This window comes from Leptodactylus fuscus, chromosome 5, assembly GCF_031893055.1.
Source record: "Leptodactylus fuscus isolate aLepFus1 chromosome 5, aLepFus1.hap2, whole genome shotgun sequence".
Lineage (NCBI taxonomy): Eukaryota > Metazoa > Chordata > Amphibia > Anura > Leptodactylidae > Leptodactylus > Leptodactylus fuscus.
The window spans coordinates 103,560,757-103,576,966 of record NC_134269.1 but is presented as its reverse complement, the minus strand read 5'-3'; the positions used below and the strand labels follow the sequence as shown (position 1 = coordinate 103,576,966).

General features: G+C 38.3%; 1 protein-coding gene across 2 annotated transcripts in view; it reads right to left on the bottom strand.

Moving 5' to 3' along the window:
* The window catches only part of PLXNA4 (plexin A4), a 751,018-nt gene that overhangs the window by 657,291 nt on the left and 77,517 nt on the right, over positions 1 to 16,210 (bottom strand). For both annotated transcript variants that reach the window (XM_075273936.1, XM_075273935.1), the window contains exon 3: positions 260 to 442. In XM_075273936.1, coding sequence (XP_075130037.1) covers positions 260 to 442 — 183 coding nt within the window. The remainder of the gene's footprint in view (positions 1 to 259; positions 443 to 16,210) is intronic.

Sequence of the window (16,210 nt, the reverse complement as noted above, 5' to 3'; positions counted from 1 at the left end):
GAATATATTGTATGGTAATCTCAAATGTATACCAGTATTACACCCAGATCAAGAAATAGAAATTCCAGCTTGGTCAACTGGATTGTAGCATGTGGATAATTTTTAGATAATAGGGTTATAAAAACCTCTGTAGCGAGCAGCTATGCATGTATCTGACTGGTGGAGCACACATTGCTCTCTATGTCTTGTTATGCTCTGTAACTTACTGGAAAATATTATTTAATAACATGCATTATATAAAAGCAAGCCATGACCCTACCTTTTTGAGTTTGCCGCTTTTGGTCCCCACAAATGCGAGCGAATGATCTTTATACACATAGGCTATAACAGAAGTCATCCTGTCCCGATCTTCTGTGAAGACAGGGTACCCTCGAACCATTTCAGATACTCCCAGTGGGGCATTCATGTCCAACCCACAGAAATCATCAGCAATTGTTATGAGCTGTAAAAATAGAGAATAAGAGGTGAAAAGTTATTAAATCAAACACACTAATGGAATAAGAGATGCTAGAAAAGTATTTGCCATTTAATACATTTTACTAGTTATTACAGAGGACCTTTCAACATTATGGGGACATGAGGTTTAATACACCGCTAGAAAGCTGACAGTGCACTGAATTCAGCGCACTATCGGCTTTCCCTTTCTGTGCCCCCGGTGAAGAGCTATAGGTGCTGGTACCATAACTCTTCACCGTCAGAAGGGTGTTTCTGACAATCAATCAGGAACGCCCTTCCTCTCAGCAGCGCCTATAGCGATGTACTGTGAGAGCGATGAGGAACACGCCCCCCCCCCACACACACACACACACACACACTCCTCACAGTACTGGAGGGGCATTCCTCACCGCTCAGCGTCATCGCTGGGCGGTAAGCAATGCCCCCTCTCACAGTGCAGAGTTATAGAAAAAAAATAAATAAATACTTCGACTTGCCCCACAACTTAGTTAAGATGTACAGTGGTGAATCAATGAGATCAATGTGGCCAAAGTCAAACTAGCAACTATTGGCAAATACCAGTTGTCGATTCAATCATGCACTTCCAGCAGGAATGACAGAGACACAAAGCATTGTTCTATGTAAAGGAAACTCCAGATTTGCTATTTCAAGATGAATGCATACTGTATATGAGCTAATACAGACATATCAGGAGAACTAACTGGTCCTCTTTAACAGTCCTACATTACTTAACTTGTGCAAAGCACTTATAAAACAAATCTATTTAGGCAATGGTATGTGTTGGTCCTATAAACCACTCCCAAAAATATTGAATAGATTACTGCTTTTACAGTCTGGATTTGTGCGGAGAAGGCGTTAGAATTGAAGTATGTTTTGTCTTTCGGGATTCTGCTGTCATTTGATTTCAAGAAATAAATAAATCAAAAGGCTGGTGGAAAGCTTGTGGGATGGCAATCTTCGAGGGCAGAATACTAACAACACTGTCGTGGGATGTACAACCTGCGATATTAATGCCGTTCTTTGAGCAAGCTGCGTTGATATGTAGCTTACTCTATCTACAGTACCTTTGATACATATGTTTTGTACGGTTTTTAGAAGAAACCCATCTATCACCAGATGTTCAAAGAATATAAAAGCAGAGATTAGACCGAACATAGAATGGTAGGCCAAATCAATGAGAAAAGCCGGAGATAAAATATAGGTACGTAAAACCTTTGCATACTAACATTGTCATTGAGTGAATGCCCTCATAGAATCTTGCTTTACTTCTTATTACAACATCTTTCATAGTATAACTTTCCATTGAAAACACAGTTTAACAGTTTTCCAGTGGCTTAGCATAAGAGCTTGTAAAAACTGTCACATACATCTGAATCAAAAATGTGACTGGCTGCCTTAGCGAAATTCCAGTGCCGTATTCTCATTACTTTGACGTTCTGGAAAAGAGATTGGTACAACGACTGAAAAAAGTTCTAAGTTGTAGGGGCAATGAACCTCTGGTGTCTGTATCTGCCCCTAGGGATTCACACACCAAGAATATTGCCTTTTCTGTATGAATACCAATTGTGTTCATCTCAGCTTTTAGACTTATGCACATTTTCTTGAGCTTCTTTCCAAATGGATGTTGACATCATTTTCATGAGCTGTGTCTTTTACGGTTGTTGATGTGGACAGCGTAGGCAGCCTGGCATACAAATCACTGGATCCCTCTGCCCCATATTTTCCCAGGTATTTTTGACAGATTCCTCAGTTTTGCAACAGTTATTGCGATTTATATTATATGTTCTTATATAGTATGTTAGGATAATATATTTGTTATATCAATAAATCTGAATGACAAAGCTTAAAACTGTGGATCCACACAAATGTATATTTATGTTTCTGGAGATTCCCAAAGTGGAAGTCCTTTGAGTAATTTAATAAGAGAAACCTACAGTCAAGCTGAACTATCTTCTTACACTAACAGTAGATTTTACTAGTATTAGACTATGCATAGGATATTGTATAGTGTACATTATGTATGGCAAACTGAAAAGATATTATTATACAGAACAGTAAAAACCTGACACTTGTGATTTAGGATCAGGGTATATAGAGCCTTCTTATACAGCTGCTGAGATCTCAGGCAGAAGTCAAGTGCAGGTGAGAGATCTGCCTTAATACTATGTTTAGCACAGAATAACACACTGTACCAACCCATCAGCTGTGTAAGAAGGACAAGGGGTCTATCACTTAAGAACAATGACAACAATCCTGGGCAAGCTCAGCAAAGCTGATTACAAAGAGGTATAGTAAAGAGTGGCCTCTTCCTTCCTACAGTCAGCAATAGTATCAGAACCAAGACCTTGACTACCACATGAGACATTAATCCCAGTTAGTTGTTCTCTAAGGCTCAGGCCTGTGCTTTCTAGTATTTAGGCACCTTGCAAACATGTGCTTTGTCAGTGTGCTTACCATGTTTTAATGGCTTGCACACTGACCCATTACTTTCTAATGGTCCCATACACACGTCCATGTATTATCACCAGGTTGTGTAGGGGACCAAGAGCCCAGGAGAAAAACTAATGTCCTATTTGTGACTAGTTTGCAGTCCATCTATATGGTATAGGAACAAACTCTGTTGAATGTTGGTGTCCATCAAAGATCCATCATGGTCAATATCACTCCTGGAAGTATTGACTCAAACCCGATATTTGGTGCAAGAAGGAATTCTTTTTTCAAGTAGTAAGGAAATAGTCAAGTAGTAAAGTCCATCCCAAATGTTTTGGCATGTAATTGTCATGCATACTTTGCAGTCCAGGATCATTCATGAAATGAATCCATGTGCCGTCTGTGCTATTTTCTTACTGACCTATACATCCACATATTTCTGTTTGGGATATTTTTCTGCAATGTGTGAATGGGGACTGTAAAAAGCCATGTTTTTTGTTGCAGCATTTCCGCCACGACATTTACTCCATATTGGGTCCCTGCCTTAGGAATTTTATTTTTAAAGAAAACCCATCGCCACTCCTAAAATATTGGTTCTATTTAATATGTGCATTCCCCATTGCATTACAATAACAAGTCTGGAGCGTATTTTGCTATGACTACTATGTGCCATTCCTCAGTTATTCCCCCTGAATATTTTTGAATAAATTGACATGTGGGTGTTACCACTGCGGTCCTCAAAAGAGGATTGGCACTGCATAGCCACCTCTCATTGGACAATGTCAGACTGTGTAGGGTCACACAACAATTGAATTATGTAGTAGGGCTGACAGCTTACAGGTTCCCTTTAAAACCTTACTGTACTGTCCCTGCTGTAAAGTAGAAGGACATGTATATTATAGAGTTTATTAAATGTGTCCATAGCATTCCAACACTGCATATACCACACATTTTACATTGCTGTTGCTGTTCTGTTTCTGCTGTTTCCTTTCATATACGGAGCCACACAATTATTGTTCTGTTGTGTAGTTTTGTAGATAACTTTTCCATCATTCTAAAGGGAAGAATCAAAGGACTTTTTAATTAATTAGGCAACAAGCAGCTTAGGTCCCAGCCCATTTAGTGCTGGCAGCCTATATTTGACTGTGTTTAACCTAATTAGAGTATATAAATATATTCAAGGTGAACACAAGGATCCGGGCGAACTATTTTATACCTTTGCTTGGGCCAGTTTAGGTGGTTTATATGACCCAATTTTAGAGTCTGTACTTTGGTTGCACCTCTCTGTGAATTAAACAGTACAATACAGTAAAATAACATATTACATATGAAGAATGAAGGTTTTATTTTGTTATAAAACATTATAAAATATTATATATTATAATATTCGTAGGACTTGTAATAAAGGAGTAAATAGAAACAAAAATTCTTGTAATTTGTTGGCGTAGGTAGCAGATGTATTTTCACCGGGTAACGGGGTAAAGTTCATTTTACTAAAACAACCTTGCTCCATTATTAACTCAAGAGAGAAAGCAATGTACATATGTATAGCAGTCCCCTATTGGTTTCATAGTGGCAAGAGTATTAAGAAACGACTGCTTTCTGATTTGTACATTTTTGTTTCCAGGCATTCATGTTTTGTGCATTTATGTGGCTGACATACTGTAAGTAGTACAATCTTCTCACAGTCACTATGATGATCTGGATCCTCATAAATCAAGATAGAAAGAATTTATAAGGAATTATAAGTACTTTGATTCTCCTCCTCCACAGGCCTGAAATTTACAAATAACAACATGCCGGCTTTTGTCATCTGGCAGAGTATGCGTAAGCAGCATTAATCTCAGATAGGCACACATTTCATATGTTTTACTAATAAATTCCATCTAGTTATTAACATTCTGTTACATTAGAAAGTACAGCGCTTCATTTTATCAGTAACTACAAATTGGGGCTCAGTTAACACCATGAGATTTACGGCCATTACAAGAATGAGCAGTATAAATGAGTGTTATTATTCCGCCTACAGTTTTATCAGATAGTGCTGATCAGCAGTAAATAGTTGTAAAGTAACTACTGGATGTAATTGCATATAAGTACGTGAAATGTCACAGTATTCACTTCATGTTTCAAGAGCAGCGGTTGGGATGCAAGGCTGCACCATATAACATCAGCTTCTATTCTAGAGCTATTAACTGCACTCACATTGCAGTATTGGATTGCGCATGGAGAAGTAATGTTATTGATTTAACACTTTCCACTACAGCATTATATACAATGGGCTCTTTCATGGAAACCACAATTCCACCCCGGTCTATTAAAATATGGATAAAAGCTTGATGAGTGTGAACCTGGTTTAAGCTTTTAGTGGAGAGAATAATGCGTTGGTCTTATTCTTCAGATAGACCTTTTAAAATGTTTGACATTCGAAAGAAAAGAAAACATCATGAAATTTAAAGGGAGTCTACCAAAACCAAATTCACTTCTAAACCACTGATAAGTTGTAGTAGACCAGATAGGACAAGTGCATAGCCAAGGGAGAGATTTTAGTGGGGGAAGACTCTCTTTACAATTAGAACAATATAAATAAAGCAATGTTACTTCTGAATGCATGGTTTAGTCTTACAATTATTTCCTTCCCCTATAGATGGAAGTTCCCTACTCTGTGTCAGCCTTAGAAGCAAGCAAAACCTGGGGAAACTTAAACAATAAGAAGGTCAAAAGAGGCTAAAGCGTTGGAATACAGATCCATATTTTTTCCTCCATTGTCTTATGAGACAAATTGACCCAGTAGTACAAAATGTGTTTATCGGCAAATGCCGATATAATAAGAAGATAAAAAGGCTAAAAAGAATCACACTTGTAAAATAATATCAATCCAATATGACAAGTGTAAATGGGTAAATGTGACTGCAAAATAAGCAAATGATATTTATCATGTGGAAATGTCAATAAACACAATTTATCTAACTCCACTGCAAAGCAACAAATACGAAGAAAGCTCTAAAGTGTGATGCCCTAACAAACAACTCTCACAATCTCAGCTTCTTGGACCTTGTATTGATCTTGAGTTAAAATAGGAAATTACAATTTCCGTGGAGTTAGGCTCTATGTCATTGGGTAAAGGTATTTTATTTCTATGCTCTTGTTATAATGTGCTTTTTTATATAATACAAATTTTTGAGACCAAGGTGGATCTTTACTTAAAGGAAGCCTGTCAAACTATACACGTCGTCCTTTCATAGTATATAGTTGAATGAGATGAGGAGACTGATATGTAGTTATGTGGGAAAACATTCTGTACTATTTAAATAACTGTTCCTTTTATGCCCAATGGACAGTCCTACTGACAGCCTTGAATGAAAAACCACCCACTGGTCAACAAATAAATGACAAGTTATGCTGAATCTTTTCCCAATGCATACTAATCTGATCTGCTCTGTAACATATTGCCTGCAGATTACATATTGTGTTCATGATCTCTAAAACCATTCCCAGTATGTATTTTTGCATTTAAAGAGGATCTTTCATCAGATTGGGCACAGGCAGTTCTATATACTGCTGGAAAGCCAACAGTGCGCTGAATTCAGTGCACTATCGGCTTTCCCAATCTGTGCCCCGGGTAAAGAGCTATTGGTGCCGGTACTGTAGCTCTTTACAGTCAGAAGGGCGTTTCTGACAGTCTGTCAGGAACATCCTTCTCCACAGCAGCGCCTATCGTGTTGTACAGTGTGAGTGGGGAGGAACGCCCCTTCGCTCTGCTCACAGTGCTCGTCCATAGACAAATATCATGAGGGGAGGGGGCGTTCCTCCCCGCTCACACTGTACAGTGCGATAGGCGATGCTGTGGAGAAGGACGTTCCTGACAAACTGTCAGAAACGTCCTTGTGACTGTAAAGAGCTACGGTACCAGGACCGATAGTGCTTTACCCGGGGCACTGAATTCAGCGCACTGTCGGCTTTCCAGCAGTATATGGAACTGCCTGTGCCCAATCTGATGAAAGGTCCTCTTTAAGTTTTTGTTTGTAATTATTGTAATGGATACTTGACATAAGAAAGTTTTTGATATTTCTTGTACACAGAATCAGATGATAATTAATATGTATTAGCAGAAAACATATCTTAGTGTTTTTCCTCATCACATGTTTTCTCATTCTATTATTCTCTAACCAAACTCCAGGAATCCAGATGCTTATAGGCATCATTGTAAATGCTGTATTTATACATTGATGAGTCATTTAGTAATTCAATTAATGTCTCCCAAGCTTCAACTTGGAACAGTCCTTCCTTTTACATGTTTCTATTGTTGAGTTTGTGACATTGAACACAAGCCTTTAGGGAAATAATTAGAATCCGGGTGGCTGCAATAATAAAATTATATGCGTGCAGGGCTGACCTCCCAATCACTCATTCTGATTCTTCTATGTCATTTCCTCATTAGCAGAAATAAATTGGATTTTAAGAGACCACCCTTTCTCACTTATTATATCTGGAAAACATTGCACAAACAAATCGCTACATTATATTGCAGATCCTCATTACTTTGGCAAACACCATATGCTAAACTTCAAAGAAAAACAATACAGAGAAGCAAATGTATAAAAGCTTATTAAACACCTTTATTAAATATAATACTAAAAACAAGGTCATAAAATAACCAATATTACTCATTAAAGACATGAGGTACCAAAAAAAACACAGGGTCTGTATGTATATTGTATATATCGTACTATTATGTGAGCAATGTTCTAACAACATATCTTACATATAAGAGTGATAAACACACACACAAATGTATGCTAAAAACTTTATCAGATAGCAAAGACAAAATCACAAGAAGTAAATACAAAAGTAATTACAGACCCAAAGTACTGGAACCTGGGCCCAACACATGTTTCGTCTAGGGGGAACACCATATGCTGTAGCTTTCTGATACTTGCTAATAGAAGGGGTACTACAATTCAGAAATTTATTTTGTAATACTGTCCTATATATGTGGAAGTACTCCATAGTTTACAATTTTCTTTGTGATATGGTAGTCATTTTGTATACAAAGATCAATCCCAAAATTTAGAATGTAGAATGATTGCCTAACTTTGTACCATATTTTTACACTATATTACAAATTTTCTTGCAGTGGAGTTGGAGTTTTCGTATGTTTTGGACCATGTGAAAAACATCAGACCTTCTAGTGGAAACACAGAGAAAATATGGGTTGTGAACACCAACGATACATAGATACAATGGGCACATGAATGAAGACCATACCAACTGGGTTTACACCAGTTTTAGACTGGTGTGATGTCCTGTCTTCCTAAACATAGAACACAGGTCTAAAGAGAAATACAATCCACTACCTGTTTTGCCAGAATGTGTTCAAGACTAGTTTACTAAAGAAAAATGTAAGGGAAAAAAAACTTTGCAAATCAGTGACTCTAAATTTCTCCACCCAAATATTGATGGTACAAGGGTTCTCCATTCATTGACCAAATGCCATCATTTTAGATGTTTTTTTTTAGAATTAAGTATTATTTATCGAGTCTTAAAAACGCACAAAAACTGTGGGAAAAAAAACCTTCCTACCCACTGTGCGACAATCCTTGGTGCAAAAATCAGTGGGTATAGAAAAAAATGTCACCCCACAAACAAGACTTTTGCAGCAACATCTAAATATAAAAACAGGAATTGTAAATGGTGTAGCAGTGTTTTCCATATACATAACATTACTATAGGTATACCTTAGGAGAAGCACCTACTGGCCACAGGACCCCTGCCCTCACAACTCTATAGGAGTCTGTCACTAGTAGGGATAAGTAACGCTAGCCCCAAAGTGTCCAGCCAAAGGACCTAGAGATCTTCAAATTTGCTAAGGCTTCCTCTCTTCTGATATACAAATCTATCTAATCTTAGGAGCAAATTCACTTTATTTATATCTGCCCTTGTCTTCAGAGGGTTCGTCTTTCCAATGAAAAGCAATCAGTTTGCATGCTTGATACAGCAAACAGAGGATGGCCAGTTTATGACTCTCCAAGAAGTTCAAAGAAAAATCCAATACAGATCAGTGGTGTTCGATCAATTCTAAACTCATAAACTTTATCAATCAAATCTAAAACCTTTGTCCAACACCATCTCAGTGTATTAACATCACTCCAGCTGTTTGGCATCTAGAACAGCAGTCATTATCAATCCAACACTTCTTTTTCAGGGCAAGAAATGCTGTGGATTTTTAATTTTTTTAGGGGTTTTTTTTAACCATTTTTTTTCTTTCAAACCACAGAATGCTTAGGCATGGCATTTTTTCAGGTGTTTTTCACAGATTTTCCCATAGGAAAAAAGTCTGAAAAGACACATCAACAATGTGTGATTAAGCCCACACCATCAAAAAGTGCCACAAAAAGTGTTTGCAAAGGAGACCTAAAAGAAGCTGTGCTTCTTTTTTAGGTGTATCATTGGGAAGAAGGGACTGAATGAATTTCATGGATTTCGGTATTCCACATGTGGATGTCTGTGACTCAGATCATGTAGTATTAATTTTAGTTGTGAATTGAAAAGCATTTATACAGTATAATACAATGTTGGTCTGATTTCAGCCATATAATTCCTGGGATGTGGTTTGTATAGCCGCTCCTCATTCACAATTGTCTTCTGTAGACAGTGAGAAACATAGAGGTAAAATAAATAACTTAGACTACCTTTAAGTGCACATAAAAACACATATTAAGACTAGAGATGAGAGAGTACTGTTGGGATCAGCCGATCCGAACAGCACGCTCGCATAGAAATGAATGGACGTAGCCAGCACGCGGGGGATTAAGCGGCCGGCCGCCGTCAAAGCGGAAGTACCAGGTGCATCCATTCATTTCTATGGAGCATGCTGTTCGGATCGGCTGATCCGAACAGTACTCGCTCATCTCTAATTAAGACTGATTTTATCACCTCCCCCAGGCACCTCCAATTGCCGCCACAACATTGCAGAGCACATTACAGTGATGAATAAAGCTATGACTAAAGATTTGTTGAAAACCTGAAACGCATAAGTCCTGCTAGTGTCATGTCTTATCTGGAACTCAAATGAGTTATTAACATTGAAGTTCCTTATACCTGTGGATGGAGCTTTTTGTTTGTTCTGGAACAATAAATAATATACTACCAAAGACAGGTTCGGAAGGGTGATGTCATATCGGTGGGAAGATCAACAACCAGTGTAGGTGGTGGCTTAGGCAGGAAATGTTAAGGGTTTGAGTGAAAAGCGCAGTGCTCTAGGCAGCTGAAGGGCCACCCCCAGTGCACCGGTTGCATCATTTACATAAGACTTCAAAGTTGTTTTTCACAGGAGCGTAACTTGGGGGGGTACAGGGGCCCAGGAACCATAGGGGGTCCATAAGCACTGATATCAGTATTGAGATTGCAGCTTCCATCTGGCCCATAAACCAAGGAGACCCATAGGTTACCCTAACCATACTAAGGTAAATTTAACTCTTTAGCACCCATAACCATCACTATCAAGAATTCACTGTAGGGATGAGGTAGGGGTCCCCGGACAAAAGATTGCACCAGGGCCCACAAGACACTAGGTACGCCACAGGTGAAACATATAACAAAGATATATTATTTATCACTGTAGTATGCTCTGTAATATGGTGTTGACATTTGAGTATGCTTGGGGGAAGTGATACACTCCCTTCAAAATAATAATGCATCTAGAATGGATACATTCAGCTCTAGAATACGCTACATACTGTAAATACATAAAACCCGTAAAGAACCCAACTTTTTCATCCCTTTGCTTTACAGAGTATTACTTTCTTCCCCTTTGACCTAGAAATCATAATTTACAAGAAGCAGATTTTGTCTGTCCCTTATACTTCCTAGTCTGACTTTCTTCTTCTCCTTTGTCCTTTATTGCTTTTTTCTTGTACTTTTCATTTATTCAACCACTTCACTATATTTTTTCAGCATTCTAGAAAACAGGAAAGGCTTGAATATAGTAATTTAATTGTCAAAACTTGATCCTTTGCTGGAAAAGTAGGAGCAGTGCACTTGTTGTACTATTTTTTTGACCAACGCACAATTCACTCGGACAAGGCATCATTAGAGTACTGTTAGCAAGCAGAAAGGTGACACCTTCTCATCTTAAAACTCAACTCCCCGTTAAATTATATTATATGTATCTTTCTTCTGCAGAACAATTTTCTATTTTTCCAGCTACTCTGAAAGCACTTTTTGCTGTGACTTCTATCACTGTCCATGCCTGACTAGTAAATGGAGTGTTGTGCCTTGTATTGGAACAGAATAACAAGTTTAATTCGCATAGTTTTGTTAATTTCACAGAACGTTAGCATAGTAGAGCTCCATTTACCTAGTCTACCACCATCCAAGAACTAAGAAAAAAGCAAATCAGGTCATATTTATGTTACACAGCCATCTGCTACACTGTTCTGGCGGGGCTTTTGCTGCCATAAGCATAGGAAATTCATGTTATAATACTTTTGTAACGTATTTATTGTATGTGATATGACCCAAACATGACACCCCTGTAACATAACCTTAGGCTCTTTTCACATCTCATTAAAATAGTTATCCTGTTTCTCTATTGATGGATTATCCATAGGGTAGGTATCAATATTAGATCTGCAAGCTGTGACCCCGCAGATATGCTGTTCAGGAACAGCATGGCTCCCGGTAAAGTCTATATGTCCCAATGAAGTCCACGACACAGTGTTGCAGCATCAAAACCTACTGCTGATAATCATATGGCGACCAGCGCAAATCCAGGCAAGCAAACATAGCTTAATTTAAAAAAAAAGTGCATGAAAGCTTATGCATGCTTTTCTTTACATTGCATTGCTTTTATCTCTCAAAAGAGAACTGCATTCAGTTTTCTCTTGCATCTCTGAGTGTAGGTGAGCCACCCTGGCTCTTGAGTCCCAACTTCTATGCCTGTCAACTTGGTAGGTATGGAAATATTATACTTGCGCACAGTGGCGTAACTAGTAATGGCGGGGCTCCATCGCGAACTTTTGACACCCCCCCCCCGCACATTCCTGCACACACTATTATGCCCCATAGTGACCCTGTACACAGTATTATGCCCCATTTGCCCACAATCCTCACTAAAAGCACTTTTCACAAAAACTGAATGTGGCACTTGTAACCCCTTCTTCACCAGTCAGCACACTTATTGTAATTTGGAAAGGAGAAAGAGCAGTAGGCAGCTGCCAGCATAGTACTATGTGTTGTACAGACTGCCTGCACACATGGGTTCACCTCACCAGTCTCCACTCACTCTCCAGAAAGCCTCAGCACTGTGCTGCTTACTCCATAAAATGAATTCCCTGCACAGCTATCTTCTTCCAGCACGAAGTCTGACCCAACACCTTAGGGCATCGGGCCTCAAAAAGTAAAATTTATTTTTTATTTATTTTTTTGGCATATTAACTAGTGAGGGGGCCCAGGCCCCGTAAGGTGTCGGACCTTGTGGCAGCTGCTACCACTGCTACTATGGTAGTTACGCCACCGCTTGGGTAATTTCATATATCATATACAGTATCTTTTTTCTTCTCCTTTCTTACATTGAAATCACCATAACTTTATATAACTCTTGTTCATTTCAATTGTGGCAGGTGTCTACATTACCCTTGCATGGTGACTTTTGCATATCGTCCAACATGACACAAAATCCTTTTCAACTAAATATATAAGCAATAGCAGGGCTAGGGAATGATTCATTTTCTATCCAAACAAACTACTTTAAGGTAAGTATAGATTTTACTTACTATAAAACAATGAGTATTATTATTAATATATTATTATTATTATTATTATTATTAATAATAATAATAATAATAGCAACAACAACAACAATAATAGTAATGATAATAGTATTTAGTCTACACACAATTGTTAATGGAATGTATACAGTATATTTAGGAATGTACCTGAATATTTCAAGAACGCATATGCTATAAATATATTGTGGTTACATTTATGGGGACCTTTTTCCATCCTAAGGCATAATTTTGCTCTCCATTCCAGAATCCACCCCCTTCCAAAAAAAAAGTCAGAAAACTGCAGAGAGGAACTGTGTATCTAACAAAATGCTATTCCCTGCAGTCAAGCTAGTGTGATGCTTGAAGCAAAGTTCTTACAGTGCCTCACAGACTGTTCACTCTGGGCTATTTTTACCCAGATTTACCCAGAAAATATGCAGTGTAGGCTTCTGTATACAAAATACCAATACGGTTATAGTTAAACTATTGGATGGATGGATGGATGGATGGATGGATGGATAGGCAGGTAGATAGATAGATAGATAGATAGATAGATAGATAGATAGATAGATAGATAGATAGATAGATAATGGAAGCAAGATAAGAATATTAAGTTCAATGAATTATCAGGACTGCTGTACAGTATGTAACCTTTAATCCAGCAGTGGGGGCAGTAACACATGGTAAAGTAATATATCTTGACCTGACATAAAACGATAACAATTCTATTCTGCTTTTCATTTTGGATATATATCAGCATATTATACTAAGCTGAGCAATGAAAATAATGTTGGTGACCTTTCAATGATAACTGTTATTTAGAAAGGCTTGTACCCAGTAAATCTTACAAATCTATTAAAGTGTAGGTTCACCTTTTACTCACCACTGGTTATATAGAGCAGTGTAAAAGAAAAGGAGAGACTGCTATGGATTCCTTGCTTTCAGATTATAGTACTTTCATCCCCTGGCTACTAGATCCTCTATTACTGACTTTAGCCCTAACCTTTGATCCTGACCTTTGTCTTGACCCCACATTAAGCTCCTGCCTTGTCCTTTGCTTTTGTCTTCTGGTTCTTGTAGTATTGGTATTGACTCCTGACCAATATGCTGATCCATCTTGTCTGCCAAGTTTTTGCCTTCTGATCACTGTTGGCGACCCCTTGCTATATTACTAATATTGCTACACCCTAGCTTTGCCAATCGCTCACTATTCGGGAAACTGAATTGTGGGAATCTGACCAGGATATCATACTCCATTGCAGAAGTTAAGAATTCTTTCAAGTTTTACACCACAGTCAAACCTGCACCAAGCCAACTGTAGCTTAAAGGGAAACTTTTGGTGAGAAATATAATTGTAAACATGATATGATAATACAAAAGCAATCTACTTGACCTGTCAGGAGTCACTTCTTAGTGAAGGAAACCATGACTCAAGTTTAATAAGAGCCTTCTCACCACTGGGTAAGGGGACACAAACAAAACAATACCTGTAATCCCTAAATCCCTACTGCACCAAAGCAGGTGCACCCCTATATTAACTGCTATATGAGTGTTACTGCTACATACAGTCAAACTGTACAACTTAGTATTATACAGACGGAGATATCTATGAACAGCCCAATATCTAACAGATCACGCTCAATCCAACCTTAAATCTGCCCCATTCATTATCTTGTAAGTACTTTCATTTTCAAAAAGTGAGTTAAATAAGAAGTAAATGTGTTTTCTCTCATCACGTCAAGGCTTATTTTAACACGTTTATGATGGCAGCCTCTTTTACCTTCCACTTACAGTGCATTATGGGTCATTATAATCATTGTCTGCATTCAGCTTCCTGTCATTAGCGGTACATCAGTGTCTACGCTGAATAAAATATTAACATTTTTAGTGCTTTCTGGGCTGTTTTGAAATAGCTTTTCATCAATGTGGTGCGTAGCTTATCTCTTCATTATTAGTACATGAAGTGTATGGACAGATATCTTTAGCACATCTTCAGCTTCATATGACCTTGATAACCTCAGGGAAATACAGAAGCCAGAGGTGATAATCCGGTAGCTGGAAAATTGACAGCAAATAAACTAACAAGAGTCCAACCATCCTAAATAAAGATACCCTATTACTGCCAGAGGGGACTATCTGTATCTGAACGTCTGATCTCCTCCCCATGGGAACCTAACCATTCTTGGGAAGTAATAGTAAATGTAACTGCTTCATTAAATGGACAGTAACATAGAAAAATTATCTTTGATTTCTTACTTATGCATGTTTTATTCTGTAAGTAAACCTCAGGCAAATGTCTGTTTGGCTTAGTCTTCTTACATTTTTCTACCCCTGTTTTTGATCCTTATGTCCCCTGGCTTTTTTTCAGGACCATACAGTTTTACTTTTCCTTCTCTGTCTCTACATTAGCTCCGAAAAGGAAGATTTTCATGGAAGTATGATTGCAGGAATATGTCATGATTATGTATGTAGTACAGATACAGAAGACCTTTACTTACAGTACACTGGATTGTTACAGCATTATTTAAAACTGAGCCGCTACATTTCAGTACATTTACATGTATGCCTATTAAGTCACAGATAGGACCTCTGCTACAGCTACAATTAGAGTACACATACATCTTAAAGGGATTGTTACATAATAACAACTTATCCCCTAGATAGGTCATAAGTATCTGGCTACTGGAGGTCCAACTAGTGGGACCACCACTCCACCACTGATCATGAAAACAGAGATCCTGAGTCCCTTGTGTAAATGTAGTAGCAGTCAAGTATGTGCAATGCCACTCTAATGAACTCAATGGAACTGCCACAAAGAAGCCCCTCCCTTGAAAAGGCCACTCCCACACTCTACCATTTGCAAATAACCCTTCCAAGGGCTCTCCCAGATTAACATTTCATAACCTATCCTCCTATCCTCAGGATACGACATCAATATTAGATTTTCCTGAGATTGAAACTGACATTTTTTTTATCCCTTGCTCTAATAATAGCACATGGCCACTGATTTTGTGTAGTTACAATGGAAATGTGTATGTGATTGAACCTACCCCCAAAGATGTAAGCCCATCGCAAGAAGGGGAAGCTGCCTCAGGTTGGCTCCCATAGTTGAGGGGTCTATCCAGCTTGGGCATCTCCTTTAAGGTGTAAGCAAGTTTAGAAAAACACCTCTCCTTTATTTCCTATGAAAGTATAGTATGGTACTTCCACTCCTATACACAGCTTCTAAACTGATACACTGTCTACCAATAAGTATTTGGACACCCATGCAAATGCAAATGAAGATATCTGTGGTCGTGATGTATGTCACGCCTTCAGCCGTTAAATATTGTGTAGGGAACAGCAATGGCATTAGTCGCAAGCAAAATGCCACAAAGTACAGAGTTGACCGATTTCGAGAAAGGGGTAATGGTTGGGTAACACAGAAATGGTCGATCCTTAAGGGAAATAGCAAGCGAACTGAATTACCCAAAATCGACAGTGGCTTATGTGATTACGAAGTGGAACGTGAACAGTGATTGTCGGAATGTGTCCCGAGTCGGCAGACCCCCGAA